Consider the following 14,199-nt stretch of genomic DNA (forward strand, 5'->3'; position numbering starts at 1 on the left):
AGAGATATATGCAAGCGCGAAATATTATGAACTCTTTTTGTGATACAGAGGTTCATAACTTAGTTCGATGTATTGTGTAAAAAGAAAAACACTTAAATTCGATGTTATGTTTCTCTCTCATTTATAAATTACGCGTGGCACATGCATCAACACTTGATGGTCTTTGTATGTCTATAAACATTATGAACTTACGAAGGCAGGATTTATACATTACGTGTGGCACATGCACCAACACTTGATGGTCTTTGTATGTCTATAATCATTATGAACTTACGAAGGCAGCGAGTTCTATAAGAAACTAACAATCTAGGTTTGTATTTTTACATGAATCTCCTTTAACACTATGCTCCCTCGCAACAAAGCCTAATGGTGAATCTGGGTGTGTGATGCGTAGAGGGGCCCACATGTATGTGTCTGCATTGTTGGTTTTGCCTCTTGGGTTCATCCACAGGGTACTCGTGGGGAGAATATCCGGTACTCCCAACCCCTAGGGTGCTCCCGGTGCTCCAGACTCGGTAGCACATTTTTACATGTTCGAAAAATTCTGAAAAAAATCCAGCACATCGACACAACATCAATGTATGCTGTCACAAAATTTGAAATTAAAATTCGAAACATAGCTTGAGAAACATAAATGACAAATTCGACAGTAAATAGTACACAACATATGTTGGGCTTTAGATTTAGCCCATTATCACATTGATGTCTATTTTGTCATTTTTGTATCTCGACCAATGTTTTGAATAATCATTTTGATTTTTTTTGACAACATACATTGGTGTTGTGTCAATGTGTTAGCTTCTTTTTTTAGAATTTTTTGAACATTTAAAAATGTGCTACCGAGTTTGGAGCACCGGGAGCACCCTAGCGGTGGGAGTACCAGATATTGTCTCGGTAGTCGTGGTGGCTGGGTGTGCATTGTTGTATACATGGACATGCTTCTCGCTGCATATGATGATGTTTGCTAAAACGTGCAACGTGACACATAACACAATGGCTAAGTGCATCCCCCCCCCCCCCCCCCCACAGCTGCAGCGATAAAGCACGACATCCAACCCAATAAAATGATACCAAGCCAACACAAATAAAGTCCAAAATGAACCAACCTACCATAATAATCAATAAAAAAAAGACAAACACACCTAACAGAAAAACCGCACAGCAAGGCATGCATAACGCTCCAGTACAGGTACTAGCCGTCGTTATTATGATAGGAGTCATAGTTTGGAGGCAAGTGACCCTCATTACCAGGGGTTGAGATCCTCTGCAGTCCTGTATGGTGCTGTAGTGCGGATGACATGTGGGGCCGGGTCCACACAGCAGTAACCTTTCTGCATGGTGGACTACTGCAGAGGATCCTAACCTCATTACCACATTAGTATATAGCTTACTGAAGCTACTAGGCGTCGGCGGCCCCGAAAGTCTGTTTGTAAGATGCCGAGGCCATCTCATGAACTACAAGCTTCTCGACGGTGATGGAGGAGCCGGTGGCGTTGTTGAAAAGGTATACCCCCGCTGCCATGTGGATGGCTTCCATCGGGTACACCCGCGACGTGGCCGTCAACCTCCCGCCCATTGCGAAGCTCTCCACAATCGAATGGTCCACGAGCACCCTCACAGATAGAGCCTCGCCGTCGAGCACCGGCACTGTGCTGCCCACCACCCGCTTCATGACATCATTCGCCCGAGACGACAACAACTCGTCATGGCAGAAGTGGGTTCGGAGTGCCCCGTCACGGCCCCTCGATACATAGAAGTAAACCGCGAGTTGTTCGCTGCCACCATTACCAGTAGCGTGGATGAGGAGGCCGAAGGGACCAAGCACACCCATGGTTGAGGCTCCGCCGCTGGTGCTGCAGTTGTAGTTGACGTCAGCCTCGTTGATGATGGCACTAGCGGAAGTGTCAAGGCGAAAGGAGGCCTCGATGTCAAGCTGGGTGGCTTGGCGGAGGCAGAGAGGTATAATGGATCCATTGTGGATAGTGATGACGCCAAAGTCGGTGCTGTTGAAGCGGAGGGTCTCGATCTCCTCCACCGGCCATTGGAGGAGGTTCGTCCGGGTCTTCTCATCCAACTCTACCGTCCTCGGAATCGTCTGCACACATGTAAGATCGGCAAGTCCTCTGATTATGAATGCACATTGTTACCAAGAACTTAAAATGATATAAATGATTGGTAATAAAGGGTCTTGCAATCTGCATTGATTTCCTCCATTAAAAAAGTGACCACACAAACAAAATAGGAATGAATGAAGAAAGTCCCGATTTTGTGTGTTTAGCTTGTTTTCACAAAAGAGAGTAAACCTCCGACCTATGCATAGGTTGATGGACACGACCATTGGTGTGTTTAGTTAGAACCGGACAAATTAAGCTAACCCGTGCCTCAATCACAACGGCCGCCATATTTATGCCAGGCACGTTTTGGCGTTGCTATGGATTATGTTAATCTAGCTTTCCAAGCAAAATTTAATTCTTTTTCTGGTTAGTTAAACCGTCTTTCTCTGTTTTTAAAGCTACTTTCCTACAACACATTATAAAAAAGTTCAGTACATGACAATTTGAGCCATAAGCAGATGGTTCCACATTAAGCTATACTTCTTAATTAGCCATCAAACAAGGAAACGGACATTGATGAGGACTCACCAGAAGAAGATGCAAAAGGATGATGAAAGTGATGAATAAGTAAATAGTAATAATTTAGCATCAAGCACGTACTAGCATCTTAAGCAGGTTGCATTTTGCACACCAGAGAAGACCGATTACACTCATGCATTTATCGACATATATAACAAAAGCATTTCAGTCTCCAAGAGGAGATCCATGTTCTATTTACTTTATTTACCTAGCTTTGTAGGGCGAGCCCATGTTTTTAATTTCTCATTTTCACTAACAAATTTGTGGCATATAACGCTGAAAGTATATGTTTAGAAACTTCGTTTGAATACAAATCAAATGATAGGCTTTCGATGACATGTCGCACTAGCTTCCTTAGTCAAATTAAGTATCCACAAACCTGTGCAGCCGAACAAACAGGATGGAGGGAGTATGAGCATGCCTAATGAAGGAATGAAACTAATGGTTGATGGTAAACACAAGTAAAAAGGAATCGTATCGATGCAGATTAACTGTACCTGGACGGAAGCCCATCCCTTGGCAACGTTGGCACTCAAGGAGTCGGTCTCGCCGACATAGGCCCACATCACGCGCCGCCGTTTCACCGGGTCGTAGAAAGACGTGGCAGCGAAAAACTTTCCCCAGTCATACCTCAGCCCGATCCCCACGTCCAGCTCTGGGTCCAGTGGTGTCCATGTGTTGGTCGCCGCATCATACCTCCCAAGCGCGTAGTAGTCATGCCGTTCATCGTCCATGCTCGCCTTCAACACGTACAGGGCCTCCTCAGAGGAGTTGTTGCCGCCGCCGACCTGGTAGAAGTCGACGCACTCCCACATGCCAGTGCCCTCGACGCGGTGGAGCACCCTCGGGATGAGCTCGTACCTGATGAAGTCTTTGGTTTTGTACATCAAGGCGATGCCGGCATGGCCGTTGTCGTCCTTGGAGCCGATGAGGGTGCGCCATGTCAGGTCAGACTGGTCAAACCAGGCGGTGGTGGGGTCGCGGAAGTCTTGGAGGCCGATGCCGGGGGGCGGGAGGATGACGGGGTTGGCAGGATGCTTGGTCCAGTTGACAAGGAGAGGGTCATCTGGGTCGGCGGGAAGGGCGAGGCACTGGACCTGAGCGGAGGTGTCGGTTTTCCCCGTGTAGAGCACAATGACCGTGCCGTTGGGGAGTATGGTGGCGGAGCCCGTCAAGACGCCGTGGATGTCGTACCACTGGTCGGGCACCATGGCGAGGGGAAGGTGGCGCCAGTGGACCAGGTCCCGCGACACCGCGTGGCCCCAGGTGATGTTGCCCCAGACGACGCCCGTGGGGTTGTACTGGTAGAAGAAGTGGTACCGTCCACGGTAGTACATGGGAGCTGCATGTTGTGTTCCAGTTAAGCACATAGAGATTTCTCAAAAAAAGAAAAAAAAAAGAGTTAAAGCACATAGAGACAGACGGACGGCTGGGCAGCGAGCTAGTGACGGACGCACTCACCGTTGGGATCTGCATGCATGCGTGCGTGTCGCCACAGTACGTAGCCATGTCAGCCATCATCAATCAACAAGGAAAAGGCGGTCAGTTTCTCTCTCCGTGCATGGAGAAAGAAGATACGGGATCTCAAAATTCAACCATTCAACCATTACATACCGTTCATGTAGTTCTTCTCGGGCTGGAAATGGAACCCGGTGCGCTGCCACTGCAGCATCTCGTTGCTCCACGGGAACCCGTCGGCATCGGCGCCGGCGGAGACCATGATGTTCTGCTCCGCTCGTGTCTCCCCAGGCGTCTCCTCGGACAACACGCTGGCCCTTGGGAGAAGCGCGTGGGTGACGAAGAGCGCCACCATGGCCACGGCGCCCAGCACGACGGTGCACTCGCGCCACCTCCGCCGCCCGCCGCTCTGCTGGTACAGCAGCCCCCCGTACGCGAACGGGACCGGCGGCGTGTCCGGGACGGCGCAGGGTGACTTCACGGCCACGGTCGCCGTTCCGGAGCTCAGGAGGAAATCTTTTGATCGGGTCGTCCTGCGGTCTCGAGGAGCCATTTTTGTGCTGTATCGCGTGTTCCTTCTGTTCTCAAGAACGTTACCACTATACTATTAAATCGGACACACACATATATATACATAGTATGTATATATTTTCTGTGTATATTTTTTTTGTGAAATTACATACTATGTATGTGGAGGCTTTAGAACAAGAGCGGCAAGAATTTGAGACATCTATCGGTTGCCTCGGGATTATCGATATTGACCGCGCACGTGACGACGAAAATGACGTTGACAAATGACCACGGCGAAGGTAGGAAGGCATTTCTAGCGACTTCGGCACCAGCTCCTGCTATTCCTCCCGGCTTGACGCCATAAGGGAGGCAGTCAAGTGTCCATCAAGGGCCTGCAAACCTATCCACGAACGATGAGTTGCTGCGGCGAGGCCTCCATCCCAAGTAGTTCATCCCCGGCGATAGAGGTCTTTGATCTTGGTGATGCTTTTAGGCAGGGTATAATTACAATCTATCATGATGATATGGGGTCCTTGCTGTAAACTGCTTGGACTAGGTTGCAGTTTTTACTTTCTATAGGGTATTTTTGTAAAAAGTATTTTTACGCTTGTCTAATGGATTCTGGCTCCTTCGGGACCCAACCCCGTTAAAAAGATATATGGAAGGGAGATGAAGAGAGACAAGAGAGGAGGGGGAGGTAGGTAGTGGGAGACAATAGAGTTATTAAGATGATGTGTGCCTTATATAGAAGAGAACAAGAGAGAGTACTAACCTCGCCGCTGAAGACTAGCGAGTGGTTCCAACCTCATTTATCACAACATCCAACACTCCAAGTAAAGAGTACAACAAAGCTGACAAATGCAAATACATGACAACGAGTGTATGAAATAGAGAGATATAGAGAGGGGGAGGAGGTGTTTGCTTCACTCTGTCGGCAGGGATGTCCTGAGCCATGGTAACTGCTACCCTACTCGACAAATGCAAACGTAGTCGGTAACTGCTACACAATATGTTAAACAACATATTATTAAAAAATTTCTTTCATAATACCCTAGTCATCAATCCATGCGGACTAGCTTAATCTCATGTAAAGCGTTTATGCAAGAAGTAAGTTTTGTTAGATTTAGGACGTGTTGTTCGATAGCTACAAAGTTTACATGGATGATCTGTGCACAATATAAGTGAACTTTTTTTAACTTGCATCTTCCATAGAGGACCCCAGAACAAAACTAGAAATGCAATACGATCCAGGTAAACGGTACCCGCGGAAGACCAGAGCGGTTGCCACCGAGGATGAACAACTTGGGGGCGGCAGATCCGCTTCGCCATCTCCACCGGAGCACCTACCGAAGCTCGCAAAAGCTTGACCGGAACTGGATTGCCACCCATCTGGAAATGACAGATCGGGATGAAAGAATGGAGCCAACAAATCTCCGGAAGTTCGCCCTTTAATTTGACCAGAAGAAGTAAACCAGTGACAGAGGCCGGCATGTAAACGATCTATGTCATAACTCCACTCCAAGCACGCCTGTTGATGATCTCGATGATCAAAATCTTAGTGGTAGCATAATTGGAGACTGATGTGGCATCCACTCACCTCCTCTTCCTCTACCTCGGCGGCATGAAGAGAGTTGTGGGGGAAAGATCAAAAGCTCTAGATCCATGGTGAAAACATACTTACTCATGATGTAGGTAGTGGTCAGCACCCCTGCCTCTTCGGCTCCCACTCACCGGAGCACCAAGGAGAGAAGAACCACCACCACGAATTGCCGGAAGTGGCCTGAGAGCTCGACGAAGCACTCCACACTACCGGCATAGCGCCAAACACCTTCATGGCGAGTCTAAATCTAGATTAAATATGTATAGCGAGAATCCGGGCACATGTCCTGAGCCATCGCCGACCGACTGCATTGTCAGACGAGGCACTGGATCGGGCTAGTCTACTTTCGGTGGCTCTCAAATGAAAGGGGAGGAGTGGAGGGAGATGGAAGTAATAGCGGAAAAGGATGCCAGTGTTGTCTGTCGGCGTCGATTTTTTTTTGCAATGGTTAGATACATAAACCTATTTAAGTGAAATCCTTGGTACACACATATTCCTATGAGATGTTACATTAGCTATGATTACAGTTGCATGCCACAAATAGCAGTCAATAGATATGTGTTGAAGAATCAAAAAATGGGGTATGAAGTTGCATTACATTGCATTTATAAGATAACTTGTTTGGTCACATCTACAAAAGTACATGAAGCTAATTAATCTATCATTATTATAAGGGCTAGGAAATATGATCATCAAAACATTTGAACATGGACAAGCGAATTTCCCACATGTTGATCTACATTAATATTGAAATTGGTAGGAAAAATAACATAGGGCAACAAGGAAAATATTTGTTTTTGGTAAAGGAAAATAGACCCAAGGGGCATAGGTTCACTACTGACATCTCTCTCTCTCTCTCTCTCTCTCTCTCTCTCTCTCTCAAGAAAGCAAGTGGCATGGTAAGCAAATTACGGTTGGGTACCTATTAATATTGCAATATATATGACTATGATCATTCATGGTATAATATCATATGGGCATTACATTCATGATAAGTAGACCATTAATCCAACTGCATCTACTCCTAGTGCTCCACCCAAAACCGCTATCCAGCAAGCATCTCGAGGTATTTAGTTGAAAAGAAATAGAGCATTGCAATACGCATGATGACATAATGTAGATAGCAAAGCATCAATTAATATGACAAACCACTGACATTTATCCCGAGTGGCCATAATACAAATACGTGTCTTGCCCCTTTTTGTCACTGGGATATAGAGCACTACAATATTGAACTCACTAAAAAGCACAACTCCCTTTGATGAAAAACCAATATATATATATATATATATATATATATATATATATATATATATATATATATATATATATATATATATATATATATATATATATATATATATATATATACACAACAATAAAACCTCAAAAGATTCAATTGATTTCAATGAAAATACTGATACATAAAGTGACAATCGACCATGTCCCAACAAACACACCACCGATAACATCGAATTGATCCCGATCATATGAGGCAGTGATACCTCCTTATAGTGATCCGGTAAAGGAACAAAGAGAGTACCCTGCACCTATTTCCCCAGAGGTGACCCTGGGTTATCGAAACCAAGAGAGGAAGGTCACCTTGAAGCGATTGCTTCTAACAAGCTTTTGTCAAAGGATCAATTCCAGCTTTTGACCGGATCAATCAAGGAAATTGTGATTCAACACTTATAAAAAGAAGGTATGAGTATGAGGTCTTAATGCTTACAACCATGTATTTGAGTTGGGACCAGATATGATCTTAGTTTGTGCGATGGAGTCACCCATCGAGGTGTGCTTGTTATGAGTCGAAGTGGAGGATGTGTCCAAATAACATCTTGACCGACACGTGTCCTGCATCAAGAATCAGTTGTCTACCAAAGGCCTTATCCATCGCGCGGGGTTGCCTCTATAATTAAGACTATAATAATCAGACAAGAGCTTTGGGCATTTAATAACTACACCTCATTAATCCCCAAGTGTTGGATCTATGTTACATACTAAACCCTTCTGTCACTGGTGTTCAGAATAACTCTTCACGTTCTCCTCGCCTTAGCCTTTCCGTACCTGCAGGGATGAAGATCGCGGACAAGACAAGAGACATCTAAGGAACAATTTTATTTCACACATTCGGGATGTTATTTCAAAGCTCTTCCATTGATCCCTACAACAAATACAGAGGGTTGCAAGGCCTATGCCTCAACCCATACCTTACCGAACTACTCACACATAGAGACCAGATCGCAAGTAGAATACATTAAAGAACACATCTTGAAGCTCGATTGAATGATAATATGTCTTACAATGGATGCCTTGTGCGATGCATGATTACAAGTATGAACTAGAGGGAGATGGACTATGGTGGTGATGGTGACTATGGAGATGGAAAATGGCAGCGGCTAGGGTTGATGAGAGGGGAAGAAGATGGTTCTGTTCTGGCTTCGCTCGACAATGTTCTGTCGACATTTTGGCGTGGTCCCCTTTATAAAAGTTGTTCTGGTGGACAAGGAGCCTCGGAATCCATGCCATACAAGCGCTCATACACACGCTTACAGTCATATGAAACACCGTCTTTTACCCTATGGCTTCTGGTGCGCCTCCTCTTTATTTCTTCTATCTTATTTCTTCCTTTTTAGCCCATTTTCTGTGGAAATACATCAAAGAGAGGATTGGTGGAACCCTTTCATTCACTAGTCATTAGTAGCAATATCAGAGCGAATACCTCAGTTTTAATAAATACCTTGGTTTAAACAAAGGGTGAATGGGTGTAAAAATATCACGCGTCAACTCCCCAAGCTTAAACTTGATTGTCCTCGAGCAACATAGAGAGAAATCCAAATCATAAGGAACTCAGTTGCTTAAACCGAATAACGAGAAGGTTTTGGTTCACTTACGATCGGTACGCCTAGATAGCCCTCCGCCTCTTGACCTGAAAACTTAGTATGGTTGTAGTGCTGGCATGGTTATTATGCAAGTGTTGGTGAAGCAAAAATAATCAACACAAAGTTCTTGATCTACTAGATAAAACAACTTTGCAACACTCTATTCTATTTATTCTAGACAACACTTGCTTGCTGGGAATGCATCGAAGAGTTTTTCTTTGATGGAGCCATAAAAAACACAAGTTAGGGAGTGAAAGGCATGTAGAAAAACATGATGCTAGAGTGCTCATAAACAAACCCACCATTATCTCATCCTCAAGGCTCTCAAGCACTTCATTTCAATCTTTGTTTGCTGAAACCTTAGTTCGGATTATGCCACATAAGTGATCATGTATACAATTTCTTTGTGGCTTAATTTTTGGGTACTATGAGCTTCTGATATATGTGGCTTTATTTACCACATACACACCCATTCAAGAGAAAGCCAACTAATATTCGTTTGTAGTGTTACCATAACGTACGGTAACAAACTCATAGCCTAAATCCGAGCTATAGCTATGGTGGATTGTTCATTGGCAGCGTAGTCCTCACCATAACATCAAGAAAGGTGATGAAGCCACATTTACGCACGTACACGTGCATATAGTAGCAGGGCTATGGCACCAGCGAGAAGCTGAAGCACCATGTAAGGAATACAATACAATTTTTTGGCATAATCTCGTTCACCCTTCAACTAAGTTCTTCTAGACAATTTACTGCACAAGTTCTATCATGTCTATTAAAATTAACAACATGGGGTTGAGCATTTCAAACATCTTCTCTACAGTTCCCTCAATACCCAATTCTGTTGAGACTTTCCCTTGTGCATGGTTATTCTTAGTTAAGATCATTTCATTTAAAAATAGTCCCCCGACAAGTCTTGGTTATCTAAACTAAATAGAACAAAGGCTACAAAATTATCTCAGCTACTAGAACAAAACATTTGTCTTAATTATCAAGACTTACTCCATCTTGCACATATCACACATAATACTACTACATCTATTCTAAGTATTTCAAGTGCAAAAGACAGGAATCGTAGGACATACCTTCACGGTTGTGAATTTACACACTTCTCTTCCTTATTCTTGTATTGCTCATTGTCAGGCCTAGATCAACTCCTCTGAAAACAAAAATGCAAACGAACTCCAAGGGGTAAAAAGAACAATAACAAAGCAAAGTTTCTATTTTTTGGTTTTTGGGTTTTTGAAAACTAACTTGCAAACAAAAAATCACAAAGGTAAAAACAAAAATGAAAGCAAATAAAAGCAAGGTGTTGGAACAGAAAAAACACAAGAGCTTTGAAGCTCCACGTGCTTAAGTAAGACCTCATTACAATTTATTCAAGAAATACCACCACATCTTGATGTAGAAGTGGTGATGACCTCCCCCAAGCTTAAGCTTTTGCAAGCCCAAACCAGCAGAATCATTGCAGCAGCTGGTCAGGATCCCATCCTTGGCTCTAGTTGGAGAAGCCCGAACTCATGTAGGTGGAAGTATCTTGAAGGGATTCAATGAGGTTGCTCAATGAGATAGAGCCTCGGGGACCGTAGAGACCCGAGTAGGTGTTGTAGAATTCTTGTCTGGCTGCTCTTGGGGCTGCTCCTCTTCTTCGTCGGTGGAAAGTTCTTCTTCATCTACTTCTTCAGCTTCAAGGCCTTCTTGGTCAAAAGCTGCATCTCCCTCCCGTGCAACATAATGTAATTGTCCATGTTCTTGCCACCTCTTGAGCATGCGTTGGTTTTCCCTTGAACAGGAAAGGGTGATGCAGCAAAGTAGCGTAAGTATTTCCCACAGTTTTTGAGAACCAAGGTATCAATCCAGTAGGAGATTACACGCAAGTCACCTAGTACCTGCACAAACAATCAAGAACCTTGCAACCAACGCAATAAAGGGGTTGTCAATCCCTTCAGGGTCACTCGCAAAAGTGAGATCTAATAAAGATAATAAGATCAATATTTTTGGTATTTTTGTTGTATAGATTGGAAAGTAAAGATTGCAAAATAGTAAAACGAGATGCGATGTAAATAAAAGAGATGCAATATAATAAGAATGAGACCCGGGGGCCATAGGTTTCACTAGTGGCTTCTCTCAAGATAGCATGAATTACGGTGGGTGAATAAATTACTGCCGAGCAATTGATAGAAAAGCGCATAGTTATGAGAATATCTAGGCATGATCCTGAACATAGGCATCACGTCCGTGTCAAGTAGACCGAAACGATTCTGCATCTACTACTATTACTCCACACGTTGACCGCTATCCAACATGCATCTAGAGTATTAAGTTCATAAGAACAGAGTAACACATTAAACAAGATGACATGATGTAGAGGGATAAACTCAAGCAATATGATATAAACCCCAATTTTTTATCCTCGATGCCAACAATACAATACGTGCCTTGCTGCCCCTACTGTCACTAGGAAAGGACACCGCAAGATTGAACCCAAAGCTAAGCACTTCTCCCATTATAAGAAAGATCAATCTAGTAGGCCAAACTAAACCGATAATTCGAAGAGACTTGCAAAGATATCAAATCATGCATATAAGAATTCAGAGAAGAACCAAATAATATTCATAGATAATCTTGATCATAAATCCAGAATTCATCGGATCTCGGCAAACACACCGCAAAAAGTATTACATCGAATAGATCTCCTAGAACATAGAGGAGAACTTTCTATTGAGAATCAAAGAGAGAGAAGAAGCCATCTAGCTAATAACTATGGACCCGAAGGTCTGTGGTAAACTACTCACGCTTCATCGGAGAGGCTATGGTGTTGATGTAGAAGCCCTCCGTGATCAATTCCCCCTCTGGCAGATCGCAGGAAAAGGCCCCAAGATGGCATCTCACGGGTACAGAAGGTTGCGGCGGTCGAAAAGTGGTTTCGTGGCTCTCCTGGATGTTTTTAGGGCATAAGAGTATATATAGGTGAAAGAAGTACGTCGGTGGAGCTTCGTGGGGCCCACGAGGGTGGGGGCGCGCCTACCTGCCTCGTGGCCGCCTCGCGGAGTTCCAGGCTTCAACTCCAAGTCTTCTGGATTGCGTTTGTTCCAAGAAAGATCATCGCGAAGATTTCATTCCGTTTGGATTCCGTTTGGTATTCCTTTTCTGCGAACACTGAAATAGTCAAAAAAATAGAAACTGGCACTGGGCCTTCGGTTAATAGGTTCGTCCCAAAAATAATATAAAAGAGCATATAAAAGAGCATATTAAAGACCATTAAACATCCAAAACAGATAATATAATAGCATGGAACAATCAAAAATTATAGATACGTTGGAGATGTATCAAGCATCCCCAAGCTTAATTCCTGCTCATGCTCGAGTAGGTAAATGATAAAAACAGAATTTTTGATGTGGAATGCTACCTAACATATTTTTCGATGTAATTTTCTTTATTTTGGCATGAATGTTCAGATCCGAAAGATTCAAAACAAAAGTTGAATATTGACATAAAAATAATAATACTTCAAGCATACTAACCAAGCAATTATGTCTTCTCAAAAAAACATAGCCAAAGAAAGCTCATCCCTACAAAATCATATAGTTTGGCCATGCTCCATCTCCGTCACAAAAAATGCTCTAATCATGCACAACCCCGATGACAAGCCATGCAATTGTTTTATACTTTAGTATTCTCAAAAAATTTCAACTTTCACGCAATACATGAGCGAGAGCCATGGACATAGCCCTATAGGTGGAATAGGATGGTGGTTGTGGAGAAGACAAAAAAGAGGAAGATGGTCTCACGTCAACTAGGTGTATTAATGGGCTATGGAGATGCCCATCAATACATATCAATGTGAGTGAGTAGGGATTGCCATGCAACGGATGCACTAGAGCTATAAATGTATGAAAGCTCAACAAAAGAAACTAAGTGGGTGTGCATCCAACTTGCTTGCTCACGAATACCTAGGGCATTTGAGGAAGCCCATTGTTGGAATATACAAGCCAAGTTCTATAATGAAATTCCCACTAGTATATGAAAGTGACAAAATAAGAGACTCTCTATCATGAAGATCATGGTGCTACTTTGAAGCACAAGTGTGGAAAAAAGGATAGTAACATTGCCCCTTCTCTATTTTTCCCTCATTTTTTAGGCCTTCTCTCTTTTATTGGCCTTTCTCTCTTTTTTTGGGCCTACTCCTTTTTTTTATTTGGCCTTTCTTTTTTTTCCTCACACGGGACAATGCTCTAATAATGATGATCATCACACTTCTATTTATTTACAACTCAAGGATTACAACTCGATACTAGAACAAAATATGACTCTATATGAGTGCCTTCGGCGGTGTACCGGGATGGGCAATGAATCAAGAGTGACATGTATGAAAAATTATGAATGGTGGCCTTGCCACAAATATGATGTCAACTACATGATCATGCAAGGCAATATGACAATGATGAAGCGTGTCATAATAAAGAGAACGGTGGAAAGTTGCATGTCAATATATCTCGGAATGGCTATGGAAATGCCATAATAGGTAGGTATGGTGGCTGTTTTGAGGAAGGTATATGGTGGGTTTATAGTACCGGCAAAAGTTGCGCGGTACTAGAGAGGCTAGCAATGGTGGAAGGATGAGAGTGCGTATAATCCATGGACTCAACATTAGTCATAAAGAACTCACATACTTATTGCAAATATATACAAGTCATCCAAACCAAGCACTACGCGCATGCTCCTAGGGGGTTAGATTGGTAGGAAAAGACCATCGCCAGTCCCCGACCGCCACTCATAAGGAGGACAATCAAAGAAACACCTCATGCTTCAAATTTGTTACACAACGGTTACCATACGTGCATGCTACGGGACTTGCAAACCTCAACACAAGTATTTCTCAAATTCACAATTACTCAACTAGCACAACTCTAATATCACCATCTTCATATCTCAAAACAATCATCAAGTATCAAACCTCTCATAGTATTCAATGCACTCTATATGGAAGTTTTTATTATACCCATCTTGAATGCCCATCATATTAGGACTAATTTTATAACCAAAGCAAATTGCCATGCTGTTCTAAAAGACTCCCAAAATAATATAAGTGAAGCATGAGAGATCAACAATT

General features: G+C 43.3%; 1 protein-coding gene across 1 annotated transcript; it reads right to left on the reverse strand.

The window, feature by feature from the left end:
• Window positions 1-1,097: 1,097 nt before the first annotated feature.
• LOC123166347 (sucrose:sucrose 1-fructosyltransferase-like) lies at window positions 1,098-5,047 on the reverse strand. Its single transcript, XM_044584135.1, has 4 exons — window positions 4,248-5,047; window positions 4,095-4,103; window positions 3,131-3,975; window positions 1,098-2,095 (listed from the first exon to the last, which is right to left on the reverse strand). The coding sequence occupies exons 1-4, from the start codon at window positions 4,642-4,644 to the stop codon at window positions 1,400-1,402; spliced, it is 1,947 nt and encodes a 648-aa protein (XP_044440070.1). The 5' UTR covers window positions 4,645-5,047; the 3' UTR covers window positions 1,098-1,399.
• Window positions 5,048-14,199: the final 9,152 nt, after the last annotated feature.

The sequence above is a fragment of the Triticum aestivum genome, chromosome 7D (genome assembly GCF_018294505.1).
Source record: "Triticum aestivum cultivar Chinese Spring chromosome 7D, IWGSC CS RefSeq v2.1, whole genome shotgun sequence".
NCBI classification, from domain to species: domain Eukaryota; kingdom Viridiplantae; phylum Streptophyta; class Magnoliopsida; order Poales; family Poaceae; genus Triticum; species Triticum aestivum.